This window comes from Pristis pectinata, chromosome 1 (genome assembly GCF_009764475.1).
Source record: "Pristis pectinata isolate sPriPec2 chromosome 1, sPriPec2.1.pri, whole genome shotgun sequence".
Classification (NCBI taxonomy): Eukaryota; Metazoa; Chordata; class Chondrichthyes; order Rhinopristiformes; family Pristidae; genus Pristis; species Pristis pectinata.
In genome coordinates, this window is record NC_067405.1 from 37,309,655 (window position 1) to 37,336,559 (window position 26,905).

Consider the following 26,905-nt stretch of genomic DNA (forward strand, 5'->3'; position numbering starts at 1 on the left):
CTTACCTTCTGGGGAATTAGCTTCTAGAGAGGTAAGGAAGGGGAGCTTATGACAGAAATGGAATGAAAACAGTAGGTTAAGAGAGATGCTAATCCTTTCTTGGACATTCAGCACTGCTACAAATAATTAGTTAGATGCAGTGATCATTGCATTAGTTCCAAAATCCAAGCAAAAACTTAGTTTTCTTCAGAGGAATGCTACTGGGCAGGGTTTTCATCTTGTTTATCGTTGAACTTCCAACCAGAATAATACAGATATAAAAGGAAAAGTGACACACTTTAAACAAGACTCAGCATTTTCTATTACTATGCTTTTTGTTATTTTTTAAAACTTTCCATTATAACAAACTTCAATATAATGCATAACTACATTATGAAAATATTTGAGTTTTTAAAATTATAAATTGGTGCTGAAAAATGTACTTTAATTGTGAATGAGCAAGTGACATGTATATCATGTGGGTTACACCTAAAATCTGCCACAAGCACTTCACGGTCCAAATGCATCAGCCGTGCTGGCTATCACAGCACCTATTTATGGGAAGTGGAGAATCACAACCATTAGATAAATCTAACTGATGCTGTTTGAAGCTGTGTCTGCACTTTTAAAGGAATGGGGTGCTTACTGCCTCCAATTGCTACTGAAAGTAGTTCCAAATGTCAGGATGGTTTGAACAAACACTGGACTATGATTTTTGGACTTTTCTCTGAATGCAGCTCAATGTTCTTCAGCTAAACCATGAGAAATTGCCAGCTTCACAAACAGCAGTTCTGATACTGCAGATTGCATGCTCTAGAGGTTAGCTTATAGGAAGGATTCACACGTAGTAACTTACAGAGAACAGCTACCCTGCAGCCAGGCTAGGGGTAAAGAGTAGTTAGAATGTCAGCTCCCCAGACAGCAAGGTCAGATGAGTTTTGCTCCAGAGAACTCAGATGATAACTCGAAAAGAGCTGGCCTGTAGACAAGACTTGACAGGCATGCAAAATATGATTGGAGCACTGGCAGGCCTGCATGAAAGGCTGTGTAACATGTCATGGAGCATGGTCAGGTCTACAATAATTCTGCTGATTCCAGTAAGCCAGCCAATCTAGATTGCTACTGTCTCTGCTGAGGTGTTGGACTCTGAAGTCCTCCAGCCCAAAGCTTCTCAAGGCCATCCTCAAATCTACTCCACTGAATGTCAGCTGTCTTCCAAAGACCTGCCACAGCTGTTGAAGCATCATCTTCTGGAGCACTAGAACAGGAAAAGGTGATTGGAAGGCAGGCATTGAGATATGCACATGGGGTGATTATTTTTGTATGTAACATGACACGATTTGATTCATAAATTTTGATTGAAGTGCATATTTGTGATGGCATTCTGGACATGAGAACAATGTGATGAAGAAAACTAGAAGAATGGTAAGGTTTGGAACAGTAGGTTGATGAGAAACTGGGTTTGCAATTGCTATTACCAGATGAACATTAGTTGTTTATGTATATCCTGAGCAGAAGGGGTCCCCTTAGGGTGCAACCTGGCTGGGGAGGACTGGTGCCTGGTGGGTTACAATGTGAAGGTACCACTTCTAAGCTGGAGTGACACAGAGTTCTCCTTTTCAATTTTTTTTTGTGGCTCAGCAGCCACACACATATTGAGCTGGTGGGAGTTTTGGGCTATCTGAAAGCAGAGAGTCATAAGGGTATGGATCAAGTGAGGGGAGGAGAAGACAAGAAAGAGATGTAGGTGTAGCCATCTGTGTCGTATATCAAAGAGGTTGTAGGATAGAGGGTAGCAGAATCTGTCTCTAGCCTACATAGACTGTTCTTTCACGATAGCAAAGTTGTGCAGTATGCCACATATTCCAACAAATCTTGGCACTTGCTCAACTACAACAGGGCTCAAAGAAAACCAAGCAGTATAAGTGTTTCAGGATACCAGTGCTTGGCACTTGTCAGATTTATTATTGCTATCTGGTTCTCCTTGTGTACTAACAGTGCACCTGGGCATGGTGATGCCACAATTTTGTGAGGTTTGTAAAGAAAATTGGTGGAATTACTGATTGTTCTACAATTTTTCCTTGAGATCCTTTTTCCATATGAAATACGAAAGCAGAATGGAGCCCAGACATGACCAGCCTTGCCATGACCCTTCCCTCAAGTTCTGGCATCCAGTGCTCAAATGAGAATGAGATAAACAAGTTATTCTAGGTAGGGGATAAGGTGGAGGAGGGGGATGGGTGTTGTTTTTATTTCAGATTTCAACTGAGATGTTGTTAATATCTGTAGCAGCAGGAGCAATGGAAGGTGCTGGATGAAAAGTTCATATTCATTGATAAGTGTATTATTTCTGCAGTTGTAAGTCTAACTTTTCAAATTAGTGTGGGAGGAGGGGGAGGGGAGGGGGAGGGGGCGGAGGGGGAGGAGGGGGAGGAGGGGAGGGGGAGGGGGAGGAGGGGAGGGAGAGGGAGAGGAGGGGGAGAGGAGGGGGAGAGGAGGGGGAGAGGGAGGGGGGAGAGGAGGGGGAGAGAGGGGCAGAGAGGGGGAGGGAGGGGGGGGGAGGAGGGGGGAGGAGGGGGAGGAGGGAGGGGGGGAGGGGAGGGGGGATGGAGAGGGGGAGGCAGGGGATGGAGAGGGGGAGGGAGGGGATGATGGGGAGGTCAGGGGATGGAGAGGGGAGGGGAGGGGATGGAGAGGGGGAGGGAGGAGGAGTGGTGGGGGAGGGGGGAGGGAGAGGAGGAGGAGGGGATGGGGAGGGGAAGATGGGGAGGGGAGGACTGGGGATGGGGATGAGAGGAGGAGGGGCGAGGGGGGGTGGACGAGGGGGAGGGGGGGTGGAGAGGGGGGAGGTGGGGGTTGGAGAGGGGGAGGGGGGTTGGAGAGGGGGAGGTGGGGGTGGAGAGGGGAGGGGGGTGGAGAGGGGGAGGGGGGGTGGAGAGGGGGAGGGAGGGGGGGAGGGGGGAGGGAGAGTAAGAGGGGACGGAGAGGAGGAGGGGATTAAGTTCAACAAGGTCAAAAAGGACATATGGATAACCAACAGCCATAGCACCAACATTGGTAATACTTTAAACTGAGTGATGTATAATTTCTATGTGAAATGTTTTAGCATCAGACTGGATATTTTGCCTTTATCAAATTTAAATCTGCATAGCGTAATCATCACTCTATTGAATGCATAGATCCAAAGGAGTTTGCTTTTTCAAACTGATTGGCATCTTTCGATGCATCTGCAGGACACTTATTTTGTCATATGAGTTACTGATATTTACAATAAAATGTCTTTGGCTTCAATTCTTCTCACAAACAAAGCAAAACTTCCCTCCTCCAGCTATTGCACAGCTTGAGGAAATCAGACCAATAATTTTAGGGAAAATAGTGAAGCTTACCCAGAGATAAATGTAATCAATGTATGTGCAATAAAACTGCATTTGTTACAGTGGCACCAACTGATAAAGATCAATTTGCTTCAGGAGCTCAATTTAATAAAAGAGATTAAAAAAAGACCTAAAGTGTTTTTTTTACAGTAACATAAATAAACTGTACATGATATCAACAATAAACTGGGTAGGACTGTGAACTGTAAGGAGGATACAAAGTGATAGACAAATTAAGAAGTGAGTGGGATTAAGCAATGCTGGGTACAATATAATGTGGATATTATCCACTTAGGTGGGGAAACCAGGAAGGTGACATATTAATTCAATGGCATTACATTAGGAAGTGCTGGTGTACAAAAAACATGGGTATTCTTGTATACCCAGTCACTGAATACAAACATGCAGTAAAAGTTGTGCTCCACTGAAAGAGGATGTACCAGAGAAAGTACATAATATACAGGCCTTGATGAGACCACACTGGGAATATTAGGTGCCGTTTTGGTCGTCTTACCCAAGAGAAGTTCACTTGCCATAGAGGGAGTGCAACAAAGGTTAACCAGACTGATATCTGGGATGGTGAGGCTGTCAGAAGAGGACTGATTATTGAATACAAATCTAGTCTCCCTAGAGTTTAGGAGATTTATTTGAAACTTACAAAATTTTGACCGGGCTAATGTGGAAGCAAGAAGATATTTCCTCTGGCTGAGAATATCTACAACAACAACAACAGGCCACAGACTCAGGCTCTAGGACAGGAGATTTTAGGACTGAGATGAAAAGAATTTTCTTCACTTAAAGGATGGTGAACCTGTGGAATTCATGACCTCAGAGTTGTAGATGCTGTGACGAAATATATTGAAGTAGAAGAAAGAAGTGCAAAAGGGCTATGGGGAAAAAGCAGGAAAATGATACTGAGATAGATGATCACCCATGATTATATTTGAATGGCTGAGTAGACTCAAAGGGCATAATTCATTTCTCCTTATGACATAGGAGGCCATTCAGCCCATCGAGTCTATACTACATCTCAGAGCATTCCCATTCCCCCACTAATAAATGTCATTCAAATCAACTCTCCCCTACCCACAGATTTCACTATCAAGCTGCACGCTAGGGGAAATTTACTGTGGTTAGTTAATCTATCAACCAATACATATTTGGGATGTGGGGGAAAACAAACTCGGTCATGGGGAGTGTGCAAATTCCATACAGACAGGATCAAATCCAGAACATTGGCGCTGAGAGGCAGCAGTTCTACCAGTTGTGCCCCTCACTCTTGCCTACTGGACTAACCTGCACCCATTTTCTATATTTCAATGTGACTTCGGCTTTATCGAGCCAATGTAAGGCAGTGATTACGAAAGTTTGTGGGAGCAGGTTGTGAGGGTGGATAAAATTTGCTTTGAATTGCTGGATCAGCTATTCATTAAACAGTCTGCCCAATTTTCAATGTCAAAGTTAAAGGCTCCAACATATTATTTTACCAAAACAATTAAAGGTCAGTGAACCAGACTTAGAAGAACTTCAGAAACAGCCTTGATGGATTTTACAACTCATCAAACCAGTTTTGAATCTCTTCCTTTGTTCCACAAGCCCATCTTTTGGTGTAATTTCCGTTCCAATCCATTTTAAGCATGGAATTGAGAGTCTGTGTCAGTTCTTTTCATCCCCATTTCAGATATTGTCAAATGTTACTCCTCTGATTGATAACTAACTCAAAGACAACCTTGAAAATGTAGAGGCAGGGACGTCTTTTAAGAGAAAGTAAATGAACTTTTATTTACGATAAACTTAAGCTGCTAATTATCTGAAATACCAAAGTACTCTGTACGTAGTCATAATTCATGTCAACTGAAGAAGTGTTACTCCTAAATTTATGTCAGCTCATTATGGAAATAATTGTAAATAAAAGTACCTTTTTGATGTAAAGAATGTATTCTTATTTTTTGCATTTTCGGTGTTCATGGGGAGTGCTTTCCAGACAGATGTTTTGGCCATTTCATCAGATATGTTAATTTCAGAAGGATCATTCCTTAAAAAAAATTTAAACTTTGAAAAATCATTCTACCAAGAATTATTTTTTTTCTAAATGGTTGATAACAGATGATATTTCATATTTAAAACATAAAAAATTAATTTTTGTATTCATTATAAAAGAAACAATACACAGACATATATAGAATTAAAGCAAAACTTTAAAAATCATACTCTATTAGTAATGATATAGATTAATTTTACCCCATTGCAAAGAAGTTAGCTCATAGCACCTTTACCTAGGGTGACCAACCATTTTACCCATTTCCAGGATTTCTTAAGTTCATACCAAATAGACAGACCCAAGGTGTAGCAATAAAAAGGTACAGAAGTGGAAATGTGCAATGGGCCAATTCCAGCCCTCTGATCTCAGGTTCACTAATATCAGGGGAGCTCTACTGAAAGATATTCAAAGAAATTGGTGCTTAAACACACATCTGGCCATCCTTGGAATCAGAGAGGATTGAAGTAGTCAGGAAGAGAGTAAAGGCGGACTATGAAGGCCATCTATAGACCTGGGATAATCTTCAAATGTTATTTTTAAAAAGCATCATTATTCTGAGGCTGGCTACCAGAGGTCTCTGAGATATGTGACTTTGCTGTGCACTCACACCCCTTCCAGGTGTGAGGCCTGCCACAAGGTCTAAGTGGGCTATAAAATTACATGCCCTGCCTCCCGCCTTCCCAACACCCCTTCCACCCACTAAACTTATGTACAAAGGCCAAAACAACCATAGTGCACTTTGTATATGGAGCTGCTTTTTTAAATTCCTAGAGGGATAGGCAAATTATCCCAATAGTCTTCCCTCTAAATAACAAAACAACAGTAAATATTTCCTTATAATAAAACTGCATGGTACCTCAAAGAAAGCCTGTAACATAAATACTACCTGTAAGCTCCTTCCAATGGTAACTGAATTGTTCCTTCCTCTGCTAATGTTAGCATTATTTGTTCTTCCTTTGGAATTAAGAAATTTTCTATTAATAAATGATTATTCACTTAAACAAATAAATTGTATACAAGCCTGACTCCATGGCCATTATTTTCCTTCCCCCTTCTTATCCCAATGTGAGTGAGTTATTGTGTTTTTCTCAAGCAGCAAAATTGATCTTGACTGAACCTAGCCATCTTTCTGGGTTTAACTATTTTAAATATGGGAACAAAAACTGGGCAGTAGTATCATCTGAAAAATGGTGCCTACTCCACATTGGATAATGAAGCCCTGTAGCAGCACAAACAAGGTGAAGTTGACACCTACAGGTTTCCATCCATAAACAGCAGGTGTGCTGTACTCATAAATAGTAAAACAATAACAAAGTAAGCCCTTACCTGCCTTGGTCAGAAGTTGCTGGCTGGCTCCCATTCAGATTCTTCAATCTGAATGGGCAGCCCTACAACCTCTAAGGTACACCTTGCTTGAGGCAGATGTCTGCCCAGTGGAATCCTAGGAAAATCACATAGGAGGTATTACGATGTGACTCCTGGCTCATTAATATACCAGTTAAAATTAAATGCACCAACCTGTGGCAGGCAGACACTTCCCTTGCCAGGAATTCTTCAGAAATATTCAAATAGGGCAGAGATCTGGTCATAGAGTATCTACCACACTGCTTCTTGTAAACATCCCATATGCTAGTTCAAATAACTAACAGAGGAAAATCATGCCTACACTCACAATGCACTGACCAGGTATAAGTTTTTAGTACAACACAGGCATGAAACCACATTACTATAAGATAAAATAGATGTGTCTTGAGTAAAAGATTTAGCTTACATATTAAAGCTAACTACCCACAATGCACAATACTAGGCTAAGGTGGTTTATTTGCTTTAATAGGGGGTTGCTTGCATGCACACAAAGCAGTGCTTAAATTCATTAAAAGTATACCTCCCCGTCTGTGTCTATTACCTATTTAAAATATGATTGGTATTGTCTGCTTCAATTACATTTTTCCCTCAAAACAATTTATTCATTAAAACACTGAACTTCTTTCAAAGGTCAAAATCCTGGATCTCCCTCAATGTCACCATTTAGTCTGCAATGGTTAAAGGTGATCCACCATCCCTCCTCAAGGGCAATTGTGAATGGGCAATATACAACACCCTTGCCAGTAATATCCACTTGCCAAAAACAAACAAATTAAGACACCTGAAGAATGCACTGAACCAATAAGTTTTCATTTATATAGTGCCTTTCATACCCCTTAGATGGCCTAAACCTTTTTCCAAAGAGTAATCATTTTTCTAATACAAAGTAATGCGGCTGTCAAAAACCCACAAACAGCAATTAGGTAATAACCAGGCAATCTTTTTTTGATACCGGGTGAGAGATAATTACTAGCCAGGATACGAGGTGAAGTATTTTGCTCTACTTTGAACATTGAATTGAGATTTTGCACATACAGACCCACCCCAGGTTATGAACATCCGACTTATGGACCCCCTTATAGACAAACGAGATCCATAAATATTATTAAATTCAAAAGGCTGACATTCATACACACTTATTTGTTCCTACAAACTGCAGAACTAGTTTTCTGTCTCTCCACTTCTAATAATCGTTTTTTCTTATCGGTCAAAGGAGAACCAGTCTTGGAAAAATAAACTTGCTTCCATATACTGTAACCGCCCCGCAGTAGAACATAGAACAGTACAGCACAAGAAATAGCCCTTTGGCTCACAATGTCTGCACTGAACATGATGCCAATTTAAACTAAATCTCTTCCGCCTGTAAATGATCCCTATCCCTCCATTTCCTGCATATTCATGTGTCCATCTAACAGCCTCTTAAATGCCACTATTTAATCTGCTTCCACCAATACCCCTGGCAGCCTGTTCCAGGCACCTACCACTCTGTGTAAAAACAAAGCTTGCCCCGCACATCTCCTTTAAACTTTGCCCCCTCACTTTCAATGCGTTCCTCTAATATTTGACATATCTGCCCTGGGAAAAAGATTCTGATTGTCTACCCTATGTCTCTCATTTTTTTTATATATATGGATAATATAAAAAAACACTTCCATCAGGTTTCCCCTGAGCCTCCGATACTCCAGAGAAAAACTGTCCAACTTGTCCTTATTGCTCATATCCTCCAATCCAGGCAGCATCCTAGTAAACCTCTTCTGCACCATTTCCAAAGCCTCCACATCCTTCCTGTAATGGGGTGACCAGAATTGCACACAATACTCCAAGTGCAGCCTAACCAAAGTTTTATAAGCATGACTTCCTTACTTTTATACTCAGTGCGCTGACAAATGAAGGCTAGCATGCCATATGCCTTCTTTTCCACCTATCTGCTTGTGTGGCCACTTTCAGTGAGCTATGGACTTAGACCCCAAGATCCCTCTGTACATCAACGCTGTTAAGGATCCAGCCATTAACTGTATACTTTTCCCTTAAATTTGACCTCAGACACGATTGTCTCAAGAATGCAGGCTGCCAGTTACATCACAGGAAGCAACTTAGGAGATGTAGTCCACCAATGGTACTCCCTCATAAATTGCATAAATTTTTAGCTAGGATTATATCCTCAAGTTTCTGATGTCAACTTTGAACCCATGATCTTATGATGACCATTGAACATGGGCTGACACTTAAAACTGATGAATGAACTATTTTCTTTGATGGAAGGAAATACTAACTCAGGTTCTCTGTGCACAGATGCTGCCTGACTGATTGAGTATGTCCACCATTTTCAGTTTCCTTGAAATATTTCCTTCTTTGATGTGCTACTGCTGCCAGACTAGCTTCCAGAAGCAGAGGAATAAAAAGAAGCAAATGCAACCATTCACTTCTGTTTGTTCTTTACCATAACTTACAGTGTAATTTTAGACAGAATTTTAAAAAGTGGGCAAATTGGTGGCAGAGACAGATTGCAAGCAGGTACAAAATTAAGGGATGGGGAATAACTGAAGGAGTGTGTCAGGGAGCATGGAGACAAAATTCTGAAAGCCTTTCAGACTCTCAGAAAGCCAACTAATCTGTGGCCATGGCTGAGTAGGCAGGGGAGAGGGAAGAAAAGAGAATGGATGCCCAATATGCAGACAAGATACTGCATGGAGATGACAATGGAAGTTGTTTGATGGCAGCTATCAAAAAGACACAATGTTACACAGAATATTTGTGAGAATGGTGTTGTTCTGTTTCTATCCAATGCACCAAATTCAAATCCATTGGACAGCAGGCTAGTTGGTAGGAGAACACAGCATTTGGCATTTCTTTCATTGTATGTGATAACCTTAGGTACATGGTTACTAACATTACCTTTGCAACCAGTGATACAGATTTCCACTTGCTTTTCTGGTGACCCAGACCCTGAGAAGCTAGATTAATGTGGTTGCCGTTGGGAGGACGAGTCATAATCCAAATTAGGTGTTGCTGACAATTTCAATTGATGCACTTAGTGATTACATTCTTCCCAAAAGGACCACTAAAAGCAGGACACGCTTTGAATGTGGCAATTCTGAGGAACCATCCAACACTATGGCTTGTCAGGCATTCTATTATTTTGAATATGTTGGTTTTGTTAAAAAGATACAATGTTAATCATCTGCCAAGATGTTATACCCCCAATAAATCTTCTATTGGGGTTTGGGGAAGTCCACTGATGTCTGTAACAGTACCAGCAGAAAATGACTAATAAGTTTCCATCAATTGCCACAAGAAAATTGAGAACCCAACAGCAAAAAGGGAAAATTAAATTCATTTCTAAAAATAATCAAATACATTAATCCTTCCGTTGCTGTATGTGACCATCTCATGAGCATTTACCATTGCCTGGCAACACTGACTTCCAAAGACTGTGGAATCTAATTTCCAGACCTGACACCACAAGATACACATCAAGTCAAAAACACCCATTCAAATAGCAGCAGTCTGACTCATCTGAAAATATACCAAGATGTAAACCCCTGGTACATTTCCAGCTGGTTCAGAGTTTGCCCAAATTTCCTCATCTGGCAACAAAGCCAATCCACAAATTGGGTGTTGGTGATGTAGCTGTTTCTTACTTCCTTTTCTTCATCTTCTAATTTTTTCTTTTTACTCTCAGGCATTAAGTCATCCAGCCAGCTCAGCTCTCGTTTAGTGAAGATGAAATCCATCAGCTTTCGGATAAACACGAGTGCCAAAACCTGCAATATATGCAAACTTCAGCAGTCATCAAGAAAACTTCTTTTAAAAAAATGATGCTTAGGCTGGAAAAATAACTGTGGAACTGGAAATAACCTGATATTTTTGAAATTTAATAAATATCTCTTATGTACATTAAATAGACAAGATCTATAAAATGTTTTATTTGAGAGTAGAGTCAGTGCCAAACAGCACAGAAATGAGCCCTCCGGCCCACTATATCCATGCCGACCATTTTGCCCATCTATACTAATCTTATTTGCCTGCATTATGACCTTTACCCTTCAATGCCTTGCGCCTATTTACTATGCCTCCTAAACATAGAAATTGCATGATTCTATCACCTCCTCTGTCAGCACATTCCAGATAGCAACCATTCCAAGTGGGGGAAAAAACTTTTATCCCCCAGATTCCCTTTAAAACTCCTTCCTCTCACCTTAAACCCATGGTTTTTTACCCACGTTTTTGATATCCCTACCATAGGAAAATGATTTTGACTATCTTATCTTTGCCTCTCAATCTTATACATGTCTACTTGGTCATCCCTCATCCACCTTTCCTTCAGAGCAAACAAGCCCAGGCTATCCAATATCTCCCCAAATCTAAAGTGCTCCAATCCAGCAACAGCCTGATGAATCTTCTTTGCATTCTCTCCAGCACAAATCACATCCATCCTAGAGTATGGCACCCAGAACTGTACACAATATTCCAAGTGTGGCCTAACCAATGTTTCACGAAGTTGCAACATAATGTCTCAATTCTTATATTCGATGTCCTGACCTATGAAGACATGCATGCCATATGCTTTCTTCACCACCCTATTGACCTATGTTGCCAGTTTCAGTGAACTATGAATTTGGACCCCCTAGATCTCTCTCTTCATCAATAGCTTAGTGCTGACCATTTACTGTGTATGTCTTACTCCTATACGACTTCCCATAATGCATTACCTCACACTTACACTTGTCAGGTTTAAATTCCATCTGCCAATGCACCGCTCAACTTTCCATCTGATCTATATGCTGCTGTAGCCTTAGACAAAATACCTCGTTATCCACAGCACCATTGATTTCTACATCATTTGCAAACCTACTTAATCATACCTCCTACACTCACATCCAAGTCATTAATAATATATCACAAACAACAAAGGTCCCAGCACTGACCCCTGCAACTAGTCACAGGCTTCCATTCAGAAAAACATACTTCTACCATTACCGTCTCCCATCACCAAGCCAATTTTGGATACAATTAGCTATTTCGTCTTGTGGCCTAAGTGCCTTAACTTTCTGGATCAGCTTACCATGCTACCCTGCCTTCATCAATCTCCTTTGTTACCTCCTCAAAAAAAAATGCAATCATATTAGTGAAACAGGATTTCTCCTGCACAAAGCCACATTGACTATCCACAATCAGTCTCTGGCTTTCCACAAGTACATAAAACTTGTCCCTCAGAATTTTTTTCAATAATTTCCCTGATACTGACATAAAGCTCAGTTAACTGTAGTTAACTAGTCTATTCCTGCTGCCCTTCTTAACTAAAGGAACAACATTAGCTAATCCTCCAGTCTCCTGATACCTTCTCTGACTAACAACGATGCAAAAATGGATATAATGAAAATGGAAATCTCAACTTTAAAGCAGTATCACCAAAGTACTTTTAATAGAACAGGAGTCCCTATTTACAATTGATTTCATGACTAGAATAATTTGAGGGTTATCTTCATGATCATATGTTCTTACCATCATAGGAAAGACAATGGCTGCCCGAGAAGCTTTTATTACCCAGAGAATGATCAAGCAAGAAGCCTGGATCACAGTAAAGAGGTGTACTTTCCGCAGGGGCACGTGCCGTAGGTAGATAAAGTCTGGTTGGTGTTTTGCAGGCATCCCAAAGAGCTTCAACCGATCAAATAGCTGTACAAAAAAAAAGTAGTAAAAATTTGATTGCAACTTTAATGCAATACTCAAAAGTCACCACACCTGTTTTGCTCCTCTGAAATGTCAATTATATATTATAATTGCACTGCTAAATTCATAAAACTACAATTTTTATAAATGCCTGAAGCACACAGAATATAGATGGTCGAACTTAATTATTCCACATTTGCGGGCACGAAAGTGCTGGATAACCTGTTGCTCAAATACATAATGCCAATTATTTAAAATGAGGCAGAACAAAGTTGAAGAAATACACTGATATTAATTATGCTTGATAAAAGTCAGGAAGCAGGCAAGATGAACCTGTATTTTTGGCAGCACATTGAGGAACATGTGCAGATGGCAGCTGTACATTAAATGACATTTGCACTTAACAAAGATTGTGAGTTCTGGAATTGCACAGGAGTATTCCCAGCTTGTTCAAGAAGTTCACGTTTTGTCTCTGCCCTCATGGTAGCAGCTTGATTTCAATGGGGCTGAATTTTGGTAGAACAGCACAATGCTCAACCATGACTATAAATGCAAGTAATGAAGAGAAATGTCTACCACATTGTACTTTTATATCAATATCACAGTGGTGCACACCACCAGGACATTCATGTCTTAGGATGTCATAAGGGACCAATAGCCAGCTCTCTAATTCATTATGTCAGTACTAAGTAATGATCCAGTGATCTTCCTGGCCCCTAAAATAATGATGGCAACAATAATTGGCATCAAATAGCTATAACAGTTCCTGCTAGGGTAGTAAGCACTTTTGTTTATACAGACATATTCATGTATAGAACGTATGTTTAGCTTAAGAAAGGGATGGCATTGGAAGCAAACATAGCTACATACTGTATGTGCCAGCAATAATTTAACTATAAAAGTGTAACATTCTTCCATGATTTGGCTACTTTCCAAAGGGGAAATTAATTAAATTTCTGACTTAGGCTAACAAAGCATCTGTCACCTACTTAATGCAGCTGTGCATTGCTCATTGTGGAGTTTGACAGATATGTTATGCTATAGCACAACAGAAGTGGTAGTTGAAGTTGAAGACAATAGCTATCATATTAACTGATATAACTGCTGTTTCAAGTTTTGTTTCCAGAGTTGCCAATATTTCCAGGCATCCTAATGTCTAATAAAATTGTTTTAGCTAAAGTGAAACAGACTTGCTGTGTATGGTTCACCCAATCCTTCTCCACCTCTGTCAGAAATAGAAAACAGATTGGGATGCTCAGTGGAATAGCCATGGTTGCTATTAAGGCAATTTGGGTTTTATTGCCAATCACTCACAGATGGGAGAGGGTGCTCAACAACTTCATTAATAAAGTGGTTCAGCTGTGAAGCCAAAAAAAAAGGCAGCATTTAAACTGACAAACCACTGTATTTATTGTGATGATCACAAAGTATGCCCAAACTAAGAAAAGTACACAACATGAACTGATCAGCTAATATAATCTTTGAATGGGGACTGGCATGACTGGAGAATTGTTCATATATTCTAATCACATTAAAGATCCATCATTTCATTGAAATAATTTTAGAAGGACATCTGCTGAATGCCAGGTGCACAGGCTTTCAGTGTCACTTAGATTGTTCAGGCAAAATTAAAGTTCATCATGTGTAGGAGGTCTTTTCTAGCCATTAACATAAGTAATTAGCCCCCTAATATTCATTCAGCACCACTGCACTCATAGATCATAAACTTCTGTAAAAGTATTGTCAAAAAATTACTAGTGTTAATAAATGGTATTAGTCACTGAAAGTCAAGTCCGAGGCAGGAGGTGGTTTTCTAGATAAAGTGGTGCTAAGAAATAGAATGGCTTGATTCCTCCTCCTGTAATCACGATATTAATTTCCATGATGAGAGGCAGGAAAATGAATCGATATTAAGATATCTTTATTAGTCACATGTACATCGAAACACACAGTGAAATACATTAAATTACCAATGTACAATACTCCACACTTTACTGTCAGTTTTGTTGTGTAACAACGGTGAACAATGACAGTTTCACCCAACATTTACAACTGCACATGCTGAGCTATATTGTTCTTGATTCAGTTACCCTACTTTTGGAAAATCAAGTAAACCTTGTTAGCCATAGTCAATAATATTATCCTATCACTGTGTCCTACTGCCTCACTAGTAGCACTGCCTAGTACAAAAGTTTGCAAAAAGGCCTCACAAAAGATTTGAGAAGATCATCTGAGCTGCCATTTCAGTGCAATACTTGGTAAATTTCCATGGCCATCACAATGTTAATGTGGGATAGCAACTTCCCCAAGATGACACAAGTATTATTCATAACTCCATAACTATTCAGGGATTAATCCTTCCCACTCAGTTTTTATTTCAATTGGGGAATCCATAATAGAAGTAATAGTTGGGGAGCATAACTTAGATGTCATTAAAGAGAGACCAATGTTAAGTGATAACAAACAACCAGTGTGATTGGAGTTTCTTGGATATTTTGAAAAATATGTTGTTCTGTAAATTAAAGGCTTGCACAAACTTCAGAGTAATGGCACAGAAACTGTAAACCAATTTAGCTAAAGAATTTAGCTAAAATCATTGACAGCGAAAACTCTTCAGAAAAAGTGGAAGGTAGAAGTGATTTTATTTGCTTTCTTAAACTTCATTTACTGTGTGGAGTGAACTATCAGAAACATGTTTTTTTTCTACTATCTTCAGTCTTCAGCCACTGTTTCACATTCTTAGCACACTCCTCGTGTTCTGAGGATTTGGGAAATTTTAACTCCATCTTCATTCTCATTAGTTTCCAGTTGCAGCAAACATTACTTTTTTTTTGCTGTATTATACAAAATTTAGCAAGATAGAATTACTTTAAAAGCACTCATGTGATCTATCACATTTCTAAAACGGGGCAATTATATGTGATGTTCAATGACATTTCTCGTACTGAAGAACATCCTCACAACTGTCCTCCTATTCTGTTTGTAGTAATTCCATTCGAGTTATCACCCATTACTGTTAATCAACCATCCAAATACACGACACTGAGTCATAAGGCCTGTCATGATGATTTATCACATTGAAAGATTCAAAGGTTTCTTGGATTTCCACACTGACGTGAAAGTATTGTGACTGGCATCACAATATTCTAGCATTAATGAACTGAAAGCTTTTCCAACTCATAATAGTCAGGAGGTTGACAAATTGGCTTTGAGTGTCAAATGCTCCTTGTATCTGTGAAAATCTAACCAGATAGTAGAATGGAACATCTTTCTCTCTCTGGTGTATGGAATGGGGCACACAGATTTCCAAGCCACCGATAGTATAGTCTAACCATCTTGGATTGTAAACCCTAAATGAATGGATATGGATCAGCATTTCCAAAGATACTTCACTGCAAGACTTCAAATCAAGGCCTTGAAATGTCATAGAGTCAGAAAGGTACAGCATAGAAACAGGCCCTTCCACTCAGAGTCCATGCAGACTATCAACCACTCATCTATGCTAATCCTACATGAATCCAATTTTTTTTTACTCTCCCCATATTGTCATTAAAACTTCCCCTAGATTCTACTATTCACCTGTTCACTAGGGAAAAAGTACAGTGAGAGATTAACCTACCAAGCTGCATGCCATTGGGATGCCAGAGGAAACCAGAGCACCTGGAGGAAACCCATGTGATTATAGGAAGAACATGCAAACTCCACACAGACAACATCTGAGGTCAGGATTGAACCCAAGTCTTTGGCACTGTGAAGCAGTGGCTCTAGTAGCTATGCCAATATTTGCATGACACCCAAAAAAGAGGTTTTGCTGAGAAACATCATTTTAACAGTTTCAACCAATTTGCACCACGTGGCTAATTCAACCCCTAATGCAGTGTTCTTGAAACAGGGTTTCAAGATCATTTCTAGAGAGAAACCACTGTTTTAAAATCAGCAACAAATTTTTTTGATTTTTTTTAAGAACTTCTTAAAATAGCATTAAGGAAATTTCCAATATCATTTCACTTTCAATACAGCACAGGTAGATTTATAAGTAGAGTCTCTTCCTCATTCTCGTCATGGAATAGATATTTTTTCCTGGTGGAAATCCATGAACGTGACCAAGTTAAATTGGCAGGTTTGAGTACAACTAAAAGCAAAAGTTTTCTGAACTTCCAAAATACTAAACTAATAAAGTAATCTTTACAACCACTAGACAAAATGGCACCATAGATGATTTATCTGCCTTAATTATATCTTTCTATTGTTCCTAATTATGCTAATTAGTTGTGGCTTGTTTGTGGCTGAATATTGAAGGAAATGGGTCATGGGCATCAGCTGGATTCCTATGATCCTGTTACTATGGTTCAGGCTACCCACAGGTCTTAAAGGTGGCTGGTGTATTTTTGGGTAGAATGACTTAGGTGCAAATATTTTGCTTGGGACATTTTTGAGACTGCTACTTCTAAAAGCCAAGTTATTTTCTTTCTCATCCCCAATCCACTCCAAGAATCTGTGTTAATTTGAGAGGAAGTTCTGATCAGGTCTTTGTTTAAGCCTGAAAGACCAACATGATTGCAAGGCTTAACCCTAATTGTCAATTAACTAGTCATTAGACACCTGCTTTTCTTGGTACCTGAAAGACCAAGACTACACTTAAATCAGTTTGGTTAAATAAAAGACCCTCCTGTAAAATAACTGAGGATTTATAATCCATTTTTTCCTGTGAAAGTGAATGCATAAATCTAAACCACTAAATTAAAATTGGCAAACACAACACAAAAAAAGTGTAGTTAGAGAGGAAAATGCAATTATCGGACTAGTGCTTTTTACTTCCTTTATTGACATTCAGTCCAATGAAGGAGGAATTTTCCACATCCCATCCGGGCCAGATTTTAATCCTAGTGCTGACTGATGTGCAAATTTTCATTTCCAAGGGGGTAACTCTTCAGCACCAACATATCATTACAAGTGCAAAACTTTGTTTAAGTGAAAAACGCACAGTCACAAAAACATAGAATCTTTACCTGAATTCCTCTTAAAGAAGATGCACCCATATATAGGAATACTCCATACAATACTGGCATTGGTATAAACTAAAACAAAGACAAAATATGTTACTTTTCTTTAATTTTAATTTAGTTTTTTATGTTAACAGTTTGGATAATTATTAAATATTAATATACATTAGTAACTTGCAACATCTTTGTTTTCTCTGTTCCATGCCTAAAGGTCCAAATTTACATCCAACAGATCAGGTTCTTTTTAGTAATGAAAATTATTTTTGAAAAAAATGTAAAAAGTTCATTAATCTCATCAGGCAGAACCACCTAATGGTGACAGAAAATCACTCCCAACAGACAGGACTATGCTACCGGCTGTCAATCTAGTACCTTATATCTGTCACTGGGGTTGTCTAGACTGAAGCACAAGGCAGAAATACTAGCATGGAGCCTGGGCTCATTCCTTTACAAGTTACTTTAATAATATTTTATTTGATTAAACTGAAGAATCTGAAAATCCTCAGAAATAGGTAATGGATTAGCTAAATTGCTGCAAATTTTCTGTAATTTTTCTGAATGAATTTGTTCTCAGCTTACTTTCTGATTAGAAATTTGGGTGGAGTTCACAGAATCACAAACTTGGAAAACTTCCTCACAAGCCTAATTTAAATAATGCAGGTAAATACAAGACATGTGTGAAGGCACACTATTGGGCTTGAGGCCAGTTGGAAAAGGAACAATTCCATGATTTTAGCAAAGGTAAAACACAATATATTTTGAGATTTGTGTGTTTAGCTTCACTTATACTTGGTTACATTATAAATCAAAAGAGCTAAAAGTGATAGAACACAAGAAAATAGGAGCAGGAGTAAGCTACTCAGAACCTCAGCACTGCCAGTCAATATGATCATGGTTGATAAGCTCTCGGCTTTATTTCCTCTTCTATGTCAGTTTACCATGGCCCCCAATTCCCTGATCTTTCAAAACAAAATCTACATTAGGTATAGTGGTATAGTATACATACCCAGACAAATCAAACAGGGTATAACAAAAACTCCCTATTCATAAGTTCTATTCTGCATTACCAAAGAGCAATTTCACCTTTGCTGATGTTTCATTCTCAATCTATATTTAATACCTTAGCACTGGAATATTCTAACAGAAAATCCCACTCATTAAATGTAATACATTTCATGCATGTTCATTTGGAATGACTATAATCTAATAGAGAATTAGTGGACTGTAGTGTTATAATTCAGATTTTTACATGTGTTGAACTGCTGAGGATAGCAGTTGGACATTGACATTACCTGTAAGATAGAGGTCATGAAGACAGATGACCCCATAAGAATAAAGATCATAAGGCCAGTTACTCGTTGTTCACGGATACCTAAGAATTTTGGCTGTTCACCAGGTGCGGAGCATTCAGATTCCAACTTCAGACTGTTGACATGGGATATAGAAAGCACAGTGGCAGCTACAAACCATGGCAAACCCATGATAGAGCAAATTCCAAGCATGATGGACATAATAATTAGATCCAAATGGTAGCCACATCCTTTCTGTGAAACAATTAAAATATTGCAGAATGTATCAAATACCAAAGTGCAACAGCTGATATAGTAATTTAAATAACTATGACAACCACTTATTTATAATTTCAGGATGAAAATTCTGTGTAAGTAACAATATCACCTTTCTAAACTTGACCAAGTTGGTCAACTAATGGAGCAAGAGGATTTTCTTAGCAATTTCTTAGAGTCATAGAGCAATACAGTACAGATACAGTTCTTCAGTAACTCTATGGTGTTTAATATTTCTGAATGCCTCAAACAGCCTTAAGAAGGAAAATTAATTGAAACAAGACTATTTTAACCAAACTATTTTAAAGGTGGATTTCAAATGTGTTGACACAAACGGAGAACACAAGCAACTGAGTTCTTACACAATTGTAATTGAAGACTCAATATCATGATAAGACCATATGTTTCAACTTACTGAATGGAATTTATTTCACCAAATTAATTTTAAAATGAGAAGATACTCTAAGCTGGATTTTTAAGATATATCAATGTACATGCATTAACATCAACGCTTTTGGGCCAAATCTTATGGAAATAGGCTGGAAATTCCATGCAGAATTTCCAGTATTTGTCCACATAAGCTGCTACGTTGAGGATTACTGGGTGAACACAATAGTTCTGAACTTTATGCGCCTGTTTCTCCCCCTCTTTGTCTGCTTCTACCTTTCACCCACCTGCCTCTGTCTCCAAACTCCACCTCTCTTCCTCCTGCTGTCTCCATCCGTCCATCGTCCTTCACCACTCCCTGGCCTCATCCCTCTCTCTCTCCTCTTTATACCAGCTATCTTAGAGAGGGAAGATGTCTGTCCTGATGCAGGATCTCAACATGCTGACAATTCCTTTCCCCCACAGATATGCTACTTGATCTGCTAAGTTCCTCCAGCTGATTGTTTCTCCAAGTTCCAACATTTGCAGTCCCTTGAGTCTGAACACCATCCTGACTTGGAAATATATCATCATTCCTTTTTCATAGCTGGGTCTAAATCCTGGAACTCACTAGCCAACATCATTTTGGGAGTACCTTCACCAAAAGAACTGCAGCAATTTAAGAAGGGAACAAGACTTGCAGATTTCAATTCCTGAGGACACTTGGAATGAAATTTTTAAATTGGTCAATAATTCATCATTACGCGCCCATCACTCTCTCCTTCAATTTAAAGTGGTCCATAGAGTTCACTTATCTAAAGATAAGCTATCCCGTTTTTATTTGGATGTATCTCCTTATTGTGATAAATGCAATAATGGAGGGACTTCTTTATTTCACATGTTTTGGACATGTCAGAGTCTTAAAAAAATATTGGACAGGGGAGTTTTAAACTTTTTCTGTGCTCTTTAAAATAAATTTTAAACTTAACCCTTTGACTGCATTATTTGGGATTGTTGGAGAAAAAAATATAACTTTGGAGGCTTCTGATCTATACATTTTGGCTTTTATTTCTCTTATAGCCAGGAGGGCTGTGCTGCTTAAATGGAAGGAAGTCACTCCACCTACTCATGCTCAATGGTTACGGGATGTTATGTCATACCTAAATTTAGAGAAGATCCGCTGTTCAATTTCTGAATCTAACTTAGATTTTCAAACGCTGTGGGGACCTTTTTTTGAATTATTTTCAAAACATTTGATTTGGTGGCTAAAATACAGATATTGGCTGATATCGCCATGTGTCAAGGACTTTTCCTTGTCCCTTTTCTTTATTAAGCAGCTTCGGTCTTGGTAGTGGGTTTAGATTTTTTTATAATAAAATTATTCCAATTTATTATTAATTAATTATCATGTGTGCTTATTAATATAGAGTATTGTGATTTCAAGTATGATTTAACACAATATATTTAGTAGTACTTTTACCTTTTTGATTCATGTACTCTGTATTTTCTTTGTGGAATTAATAAAAATATTGTAAAAAGAAAAGAAGGTAGTTCACCATGAACTCAAAAGCAATGAGATAGACAATAAATGTGGTCTCACCTATAATAACCAGATCCCCCAAAAAATGATAATTTTTGTTTTGTTTTAGTATTTATTTTCCAAAAAACTAATACATTTTAATAGATTTTAATTATCTGGTTGGTTTTCAATTGTTTTTGAATGTCAGAGGCTTGTGTAGTACCATCTCCCCACAAGTAACATGCCCAATTTCCATCAGAATGACGTACAAGGTCCTTCCACCACATGGGGACTCAATACCATATTGGGTTGGCTTAGAGTCACAAGTGGACAAGCTTGTACTTACCGCAAAGGTCAGAGGCAAGCCTGGACAGTTCCCTACTGACAACAAGTTCTCACCCATTGTGTAATTGTAGATTAGAATGAAGGATTCCAAGGTAAAATCTGAATCCCTTAACCTGCCCACCTGAGAAAAATTACATACACTGGCTGCAGTGTTTCTTGACTCTGTTTTTAACAATGATAGTATGTTAGACTGTTCTTAGCTCCAATTTAGCTACCTTTAAAAGTCATTAAAGTGTTTAGTAAAAATGGTGCTTGTTCAAAGAAGGCAATCCTAGACAATGTCCTCATGGTTCTATCCAAATGTACAGTAAGGTTGAATATTTCTTAAACTTAATAAATAGCAAGTGAAATTCCAATATGGTGACTGCACTGAAACAGATTCTTCATATCAATCTGCAAATATCTATGACTGAAAAATCACTGTCAAAGTTTAAAATCTAACCCATGCAGTCAAGCACCTGCCACACAAGAGAGAAACACAAGCTCAAGTAGATAAAAGTATTTGAAAATAATTATTATTAACAATTGCTACTTGTTCAAAGATCATATGAGTGCACTGACCTTCAATTTATGTTCCTTCCTATTAATAATTACTGCAGTAATCTGCTGGTCCATGAAGACTAGTATAGTGCAAAGCAATGCTGGAATAAAAGCTGCTATTACAGTCCACCATGGATTGGGACCCAAAGGATTAATCAACCATCCACGGTCATCTCTAGTTGGCTATAATGAAAAAAAAAATGATCAAAATATTTACAAAGAAACAAATTCCTAACATCACTGTTAAATTCTAAAATTTTCTCTCCCATTCTTTACACTAAATGTTTTGACTAAATTTTTACATCATTACTTCAGTGTGAGAATAATTCTATTGTCTTTCATTTGATAATGTGTGGAGGGCAATGAGTAGAAAAATTTAGTCTATCCGAGAAATATCCTCAAGCCATCACAAAATTTATCAGGAGTCATTGATTGCAATAAAATATTGCATTAGATCTCAATATGTTCTAAAAATACTAAGTAAATTTATTGTAAAAAAAAATGAACTTGTAAATACATAAAATTTCATACATAGAAACATACAGAGACTGGCCATTTGCCCCAAATGGTTTGTTGCTGTTTATGCTTCATTTGTGCCTTACGAGTAATATATGATAATGATAGAAATTTATTTCCTCAAATGAGAAAACAATATAATATTTTTAAATGAAGGATTTTAGTGATGAAAATAACAAGTGATTACAGGCCAGAGATACCTAGATGGAAGTGATACAAGAGATCAATTGTCTTTTTATACCTTGTCTAATTTTCCAATCTTTTGATTTCAGTTATAATAAAAGTCAAGTACTTTGCATAATGGGTGACCAAACCAATTCTATCACTGACAGCAGATTTGCTTTCATTTTCTCTGGTGGGAGTCAATAACATCAAATGTACCCTGGTACACGTTTCTGAGGGATTAGCTGAAACAGAGACCATCATTTCTTTTAAGCGTGAATGAAAATATGGAGCTATAGAAAGAAAGTAGCAGAATGGGATTATGTTTGGAATGATCCGTCTTTGAACTAGCAATGATGTAATGGGTCTAATGTCCTCCTTCTGTACAATATACATTTTTTGTGCGTTTTTTTAAATGTACACAAAGTAAAATGTCATGGTACAATAACTTGAATTATATCTGCTACCTTAAAAACACTTGGAACCTGGAGCTTTGGCGATGGGATCCCAAGGCCATAGTCAATTAAGACCATTGTTAAAATGCTGAGAAAGACAGCAAAATCACTGACTGTTGATCGTACCTGTCAGAAGTAAATAAAATTGATTACTCATACTTTATAAAGATTCAATCATTCAGCAGTTATAAATGGAAACATTAGTCAAAATATCTGCTTAATTCTGTCAGTGAAGTTGTTCATGCCCAAACTAATGTTAAAACTGAAAAAAAGAATCAAGTTTTGAGCACTTTGCATGAAGTCAGTACTGACTGAGAAGAAGAGCATTACACTGACAGTCAGTGGAAAAGGATAGGGAACAGAAGAGCAGGGCTGGGGAAAAAGCAAAAATGTGTTCTGTTTCTCTACCAAAGGTATCAGTCACCTCTCTCTGAAAGTCTTCCAGTTTCTTTGAACTGGAAATGAAATGACAAGGAAACAGCCCACAAAGGCAAGTTCAACATTATTTTAGGATGTGGAAGAGCAGCAATATCTCTGCAGGCTCCACAGAAAATGACGTGAGAGATTGCTGGCTCGCACTTCTCCATGTCCATGACTGGTTCCTGTATCACCCACCCTTCCCACCAACCCCTTCATCCCACTGCCTAACCATATATCACCTGCTCAGAGCCAGCAGGTAGCTCATCGACAAGGAGACATAGTTGTTTCATTGGCAATGCAAAAGCTTGGGCACCCCTGGTCAAAATTTCTGTTACTGTGAATAGCTAAGCGAGTAAAAATGACCTGATTTCCCAACAGCATGAAGTTAAAGATGACACATTTCCTTAATATTTTAAGCAAGGTTACTTTTTTATTTCCATCTTTTACAGTTTCAAAATAACAAAAAAGGAAAAGGGCCCGAAGCAAAAGTTTGGGCACCCTGCATGGTCAGTACTTAGTAACACCCCCTTTGGCAAGTATCACAGCTTGTAAACGCTTTCTGTAGCCAGCTAAGAGTCTTTCAATTCTTGTTTGGGGGATTTTCGCCCATTCTTCCTTGCAAAAGGCTTCTAGTTCTGTGAGATTCTTGGGCCGTCTTGTGTGCACTCCTGTTTTGAGATCTATCCACAGATTTTCGATGATTTTTAGGTCAGGGGACCGTGAGGGCCATGGCAAAACCTTCAGTTTATGCCTCTTGAGGTAGTCCATTGTGGATTTGGAGGTGTGTTTAGGATCGTTATCCTGTTGTAGAAGCCATCCTCTTTTCATCTTCAGTTTTTTTTACAGACGGTGTGATGTTTGTTTCCAGAATCTGCTGGTATTTAATTGAATTCATTCTTACTTCTACCAGTGAAATGTTCCCTGTGCCACTGGCTGCAACACAAGCCCAAAGCATGATCGATCCAGCCCCGTGCTTAACAGTTGGAGAGGTGTTCTTTTCATGAAATTCTGCACCCTTTTTTCTCCAAACATATCTTGCTCATTGTGGCCAAAAAGTTTTATTTTAACTTCATCAGTCCACAGGACTTGTTTCCAAAATGCATCAGGCTTGTTTAGATGTTCCTTTGCAAACTTCTGACGCTGTTAAGCATGGGGCTGGATCGATCATGCTTTGGGCTTGTGTTGCAGCCAGTGGCACGGGGAACATTTCACTGGTAGAGGAAAGAATGAATTCAATTAAATACCAGCAAATTCTGGAAACAAACATCACACTGTCTGTAAAAAAGCTGAAGGTGAAAAGAGGATGGCTTCTACAACAGGATAACGATCCTAAACACACCTCAAAATCCACAATGGACTACCTCAAGAGGCACAAACTGAAGGTTTTGCCATGGCCCTCACAGTCCCCTGACTTAAACATCATCAAAAATCTGTGGCTATACCTCAAAAGAGCAGTGCAAGCAAGACAGCCCAAGAATCTCACAGAACTAGAAGCCTTTTGCAAGGAAGAATGGGCGGAAATCCCCCAAACAAGAATTGAAAGACTCTTAGCTGGCTACAGAAAGCGTTTACGAGCTGTGATACTTGCCAAAGGGGGTGTTACTAAGTACTGACCATGCAGGGTGCCCAAACTTTTGCTTTGGGCCCTTTTCCTTTTTTGTTATTTTGAAACTGTAAAAGATGGAAATAAAAAAGTAACCTTGCTTAAAATATTAAGGAAATGTGTCATCTTTAACTTTATGCCTTTTGGAAATCAGGTCATCTTTTACCCACTTAGCTCTTCACAGTAACAGAAATTTTGACCAGGGGTGCCCAAACTTTTGCATGCCACTGTAGTTGTTTCATTTGATCTGGTTTCTGAATATCACCCTCCATAGTCTACCAAACAGCCACCCAAGAGCTAAAATTTATCTCCATGACTTTAAACCTTTACGTTAAGTGAAACAAGCAGGTGTAACGCCGAATTGTCATACCCCATTGTTTGATCAAGAATTATAAATTCTGCATAACTAAGCAGATGAAGGATCTTTGGTTTAAACAGGAAAATAAAGTATTGCAAATGTTATTTGTATCAATTTCAAGTTACAAAACTGAATTGCAACAGTTTTGTTATAAAGCATTCAAATATGATTTTTAGATGTTTCCAATTAATATCTCAGTCAAATATGGAGCATACTGTGTTGGAAAGAAACAGTACGTCACCCATTAGGAATGACACAATTTTGTGCTGCTCGACAACACAAGTGTGCATCTCGCTCGTCAAGATTCCTGAGGTCCCAGTGCAAAAAGCAACACAAAATTTATAAGTTAGTTTGCACCATTCATGACTACAGAAATGTTATTATAATCATTTAATTGTTCCATTTCTGGATTTAATTTATTTTCAAATGACTGCAGTTCTTCTGATGTGCACTGGATGGCAATGCTTTCTGTACTACTAAATGTTTGCCAACCTTATTAGATATTTGTAGCCAAAATGGAATCAGTAAGTCCTCGTGCTTTTTCTCACATGGTATTATGGTGATGATAAATAGCTTATAGGTCTTAAACCTCTCTAAACAAGACTCTTAACTAGCATTTTCTCAAAGACAATTTCACACGTTATATCATAAACAAGTTGTAAAATTAAAACTGTATACCTTGGTAGGAAAATACCGGCTGGTCTTAAATTGCTTCAGAAAGTGTGATAATGTACATGTGGAAAAGAACAGTATTATTGACCAGAACAGGACATCGGGAACATACGGACCATGGTGACCACAAGCTGTTCCAAAAAACGTTCCATGAAATTGTATACACTCCTAAAATAAATAGTTATGATGGAGTCAGAATCTCACAGATTAAAGTGCAACAGAGATTTGCAAACATAACTGTTGAGGTAGTCATGTTAATTTGTGTACAATACCACAATTAATTAGTTAAATCATTAAATGAGAGGATGAACAAAGTACAATGATTCTCACTGAATTACATCTTCTTAAAGAAAACATTGCAACTTTTCATTCATTTTGGATAACCACCTTATACAGCACCAGTGTAACTTTATATCCAGCATTATATCTTGCACCTTTCACAAATTTTGCACCTTTTTTCCCTCGTGCCTTTCAAGCTTATCTTGTTTATAAGTCCCATCCCTTGCCCTCCTGATACCATTCCCAGAGTCCCAAGGTTTTAATGGCCATCCAAGCTACTCCATGAAAGCACCTTCTGAGGTGAAGAAATCCTTCAATTACATAAGAAATAGAAGCAGGGGTAAGGTATTCATCCCTCAAACTAGTTCTGCCATCCAAAAAGATCATAACTGATCTACTACCACAACACAATTTTTATGTCTTACTCCCATATTCATTGATTCCATTAATATCTAAAATCTAACAATATCAGTTTTGAATGAAATTAATGACTGAACCTCCAGGATAGAAAATTCCAATGACTCACCCAATTCAAGTAAGTAATCTCTTTATTTCAGTCCTAAATAGCTTACCCCTTATTTTCAGATTGCAACCCCTAGTTGCAGATGCCTCAGTCAGGGAAAAACACTCTCTCCACATCTACCCTGCTGAGCCTTGTAAGAATGTTGTA

General features: G+C 38.4%; 1 protein-coding gene across 3 annotated transcripts in view; it reads right to left on the reverse strand.

The window, feature by feature from the left end:
- Positions 1-26,905, reverse strand: part of slc4a10a (solute carrier family 4 member 10a) — a 182,086-nt gene that overhangs the window by 3,239 nt on the left and 151,942 nt on the right. For 2 of the 3 annotated variants that reach the window (XM_052025752.1, XM_052025742.1), the window contains 9 exons: positions 25,963-26,124; positions 22,916-23,029; positions 21,792-21,953; positions 18,728-18,979; positions 17,442-17,510; positions 12,265-12,438; positions 10,401-10,523; positions 6,281-6,348; positions 5,272-5,388 (listed from right to left, as the gene is read on the reverse strand). In XM_052025752.1, coding sequence (XP_051881712.1) covers positions 5,272-5,388; positions 6,281-6,348; positions 10,401-10,523; positions 12,265-12,438; positions 17,442-17,510; positions 18,728-18,979; positions 21,792-21,953; positions 22,916-23,029; positions 25,963-26,124 — 1,241 coding nt within the window. Of the gene's footprint in view, positions 1-5; positions 46-5,271; positions 5,389-6,280; positions 6,349-10,400; positions 10,524-12,264; positions 12,439-17,441; positions 17,511-18,727; positions 18,980-21,791; positions 21,954-22,915; positions 23,030-25,962; positions 26,125-26,905 lie in introns of all 3 variants that reach the window. The other variant, XM_052025762.1, reaches the window with a different exon arrangement.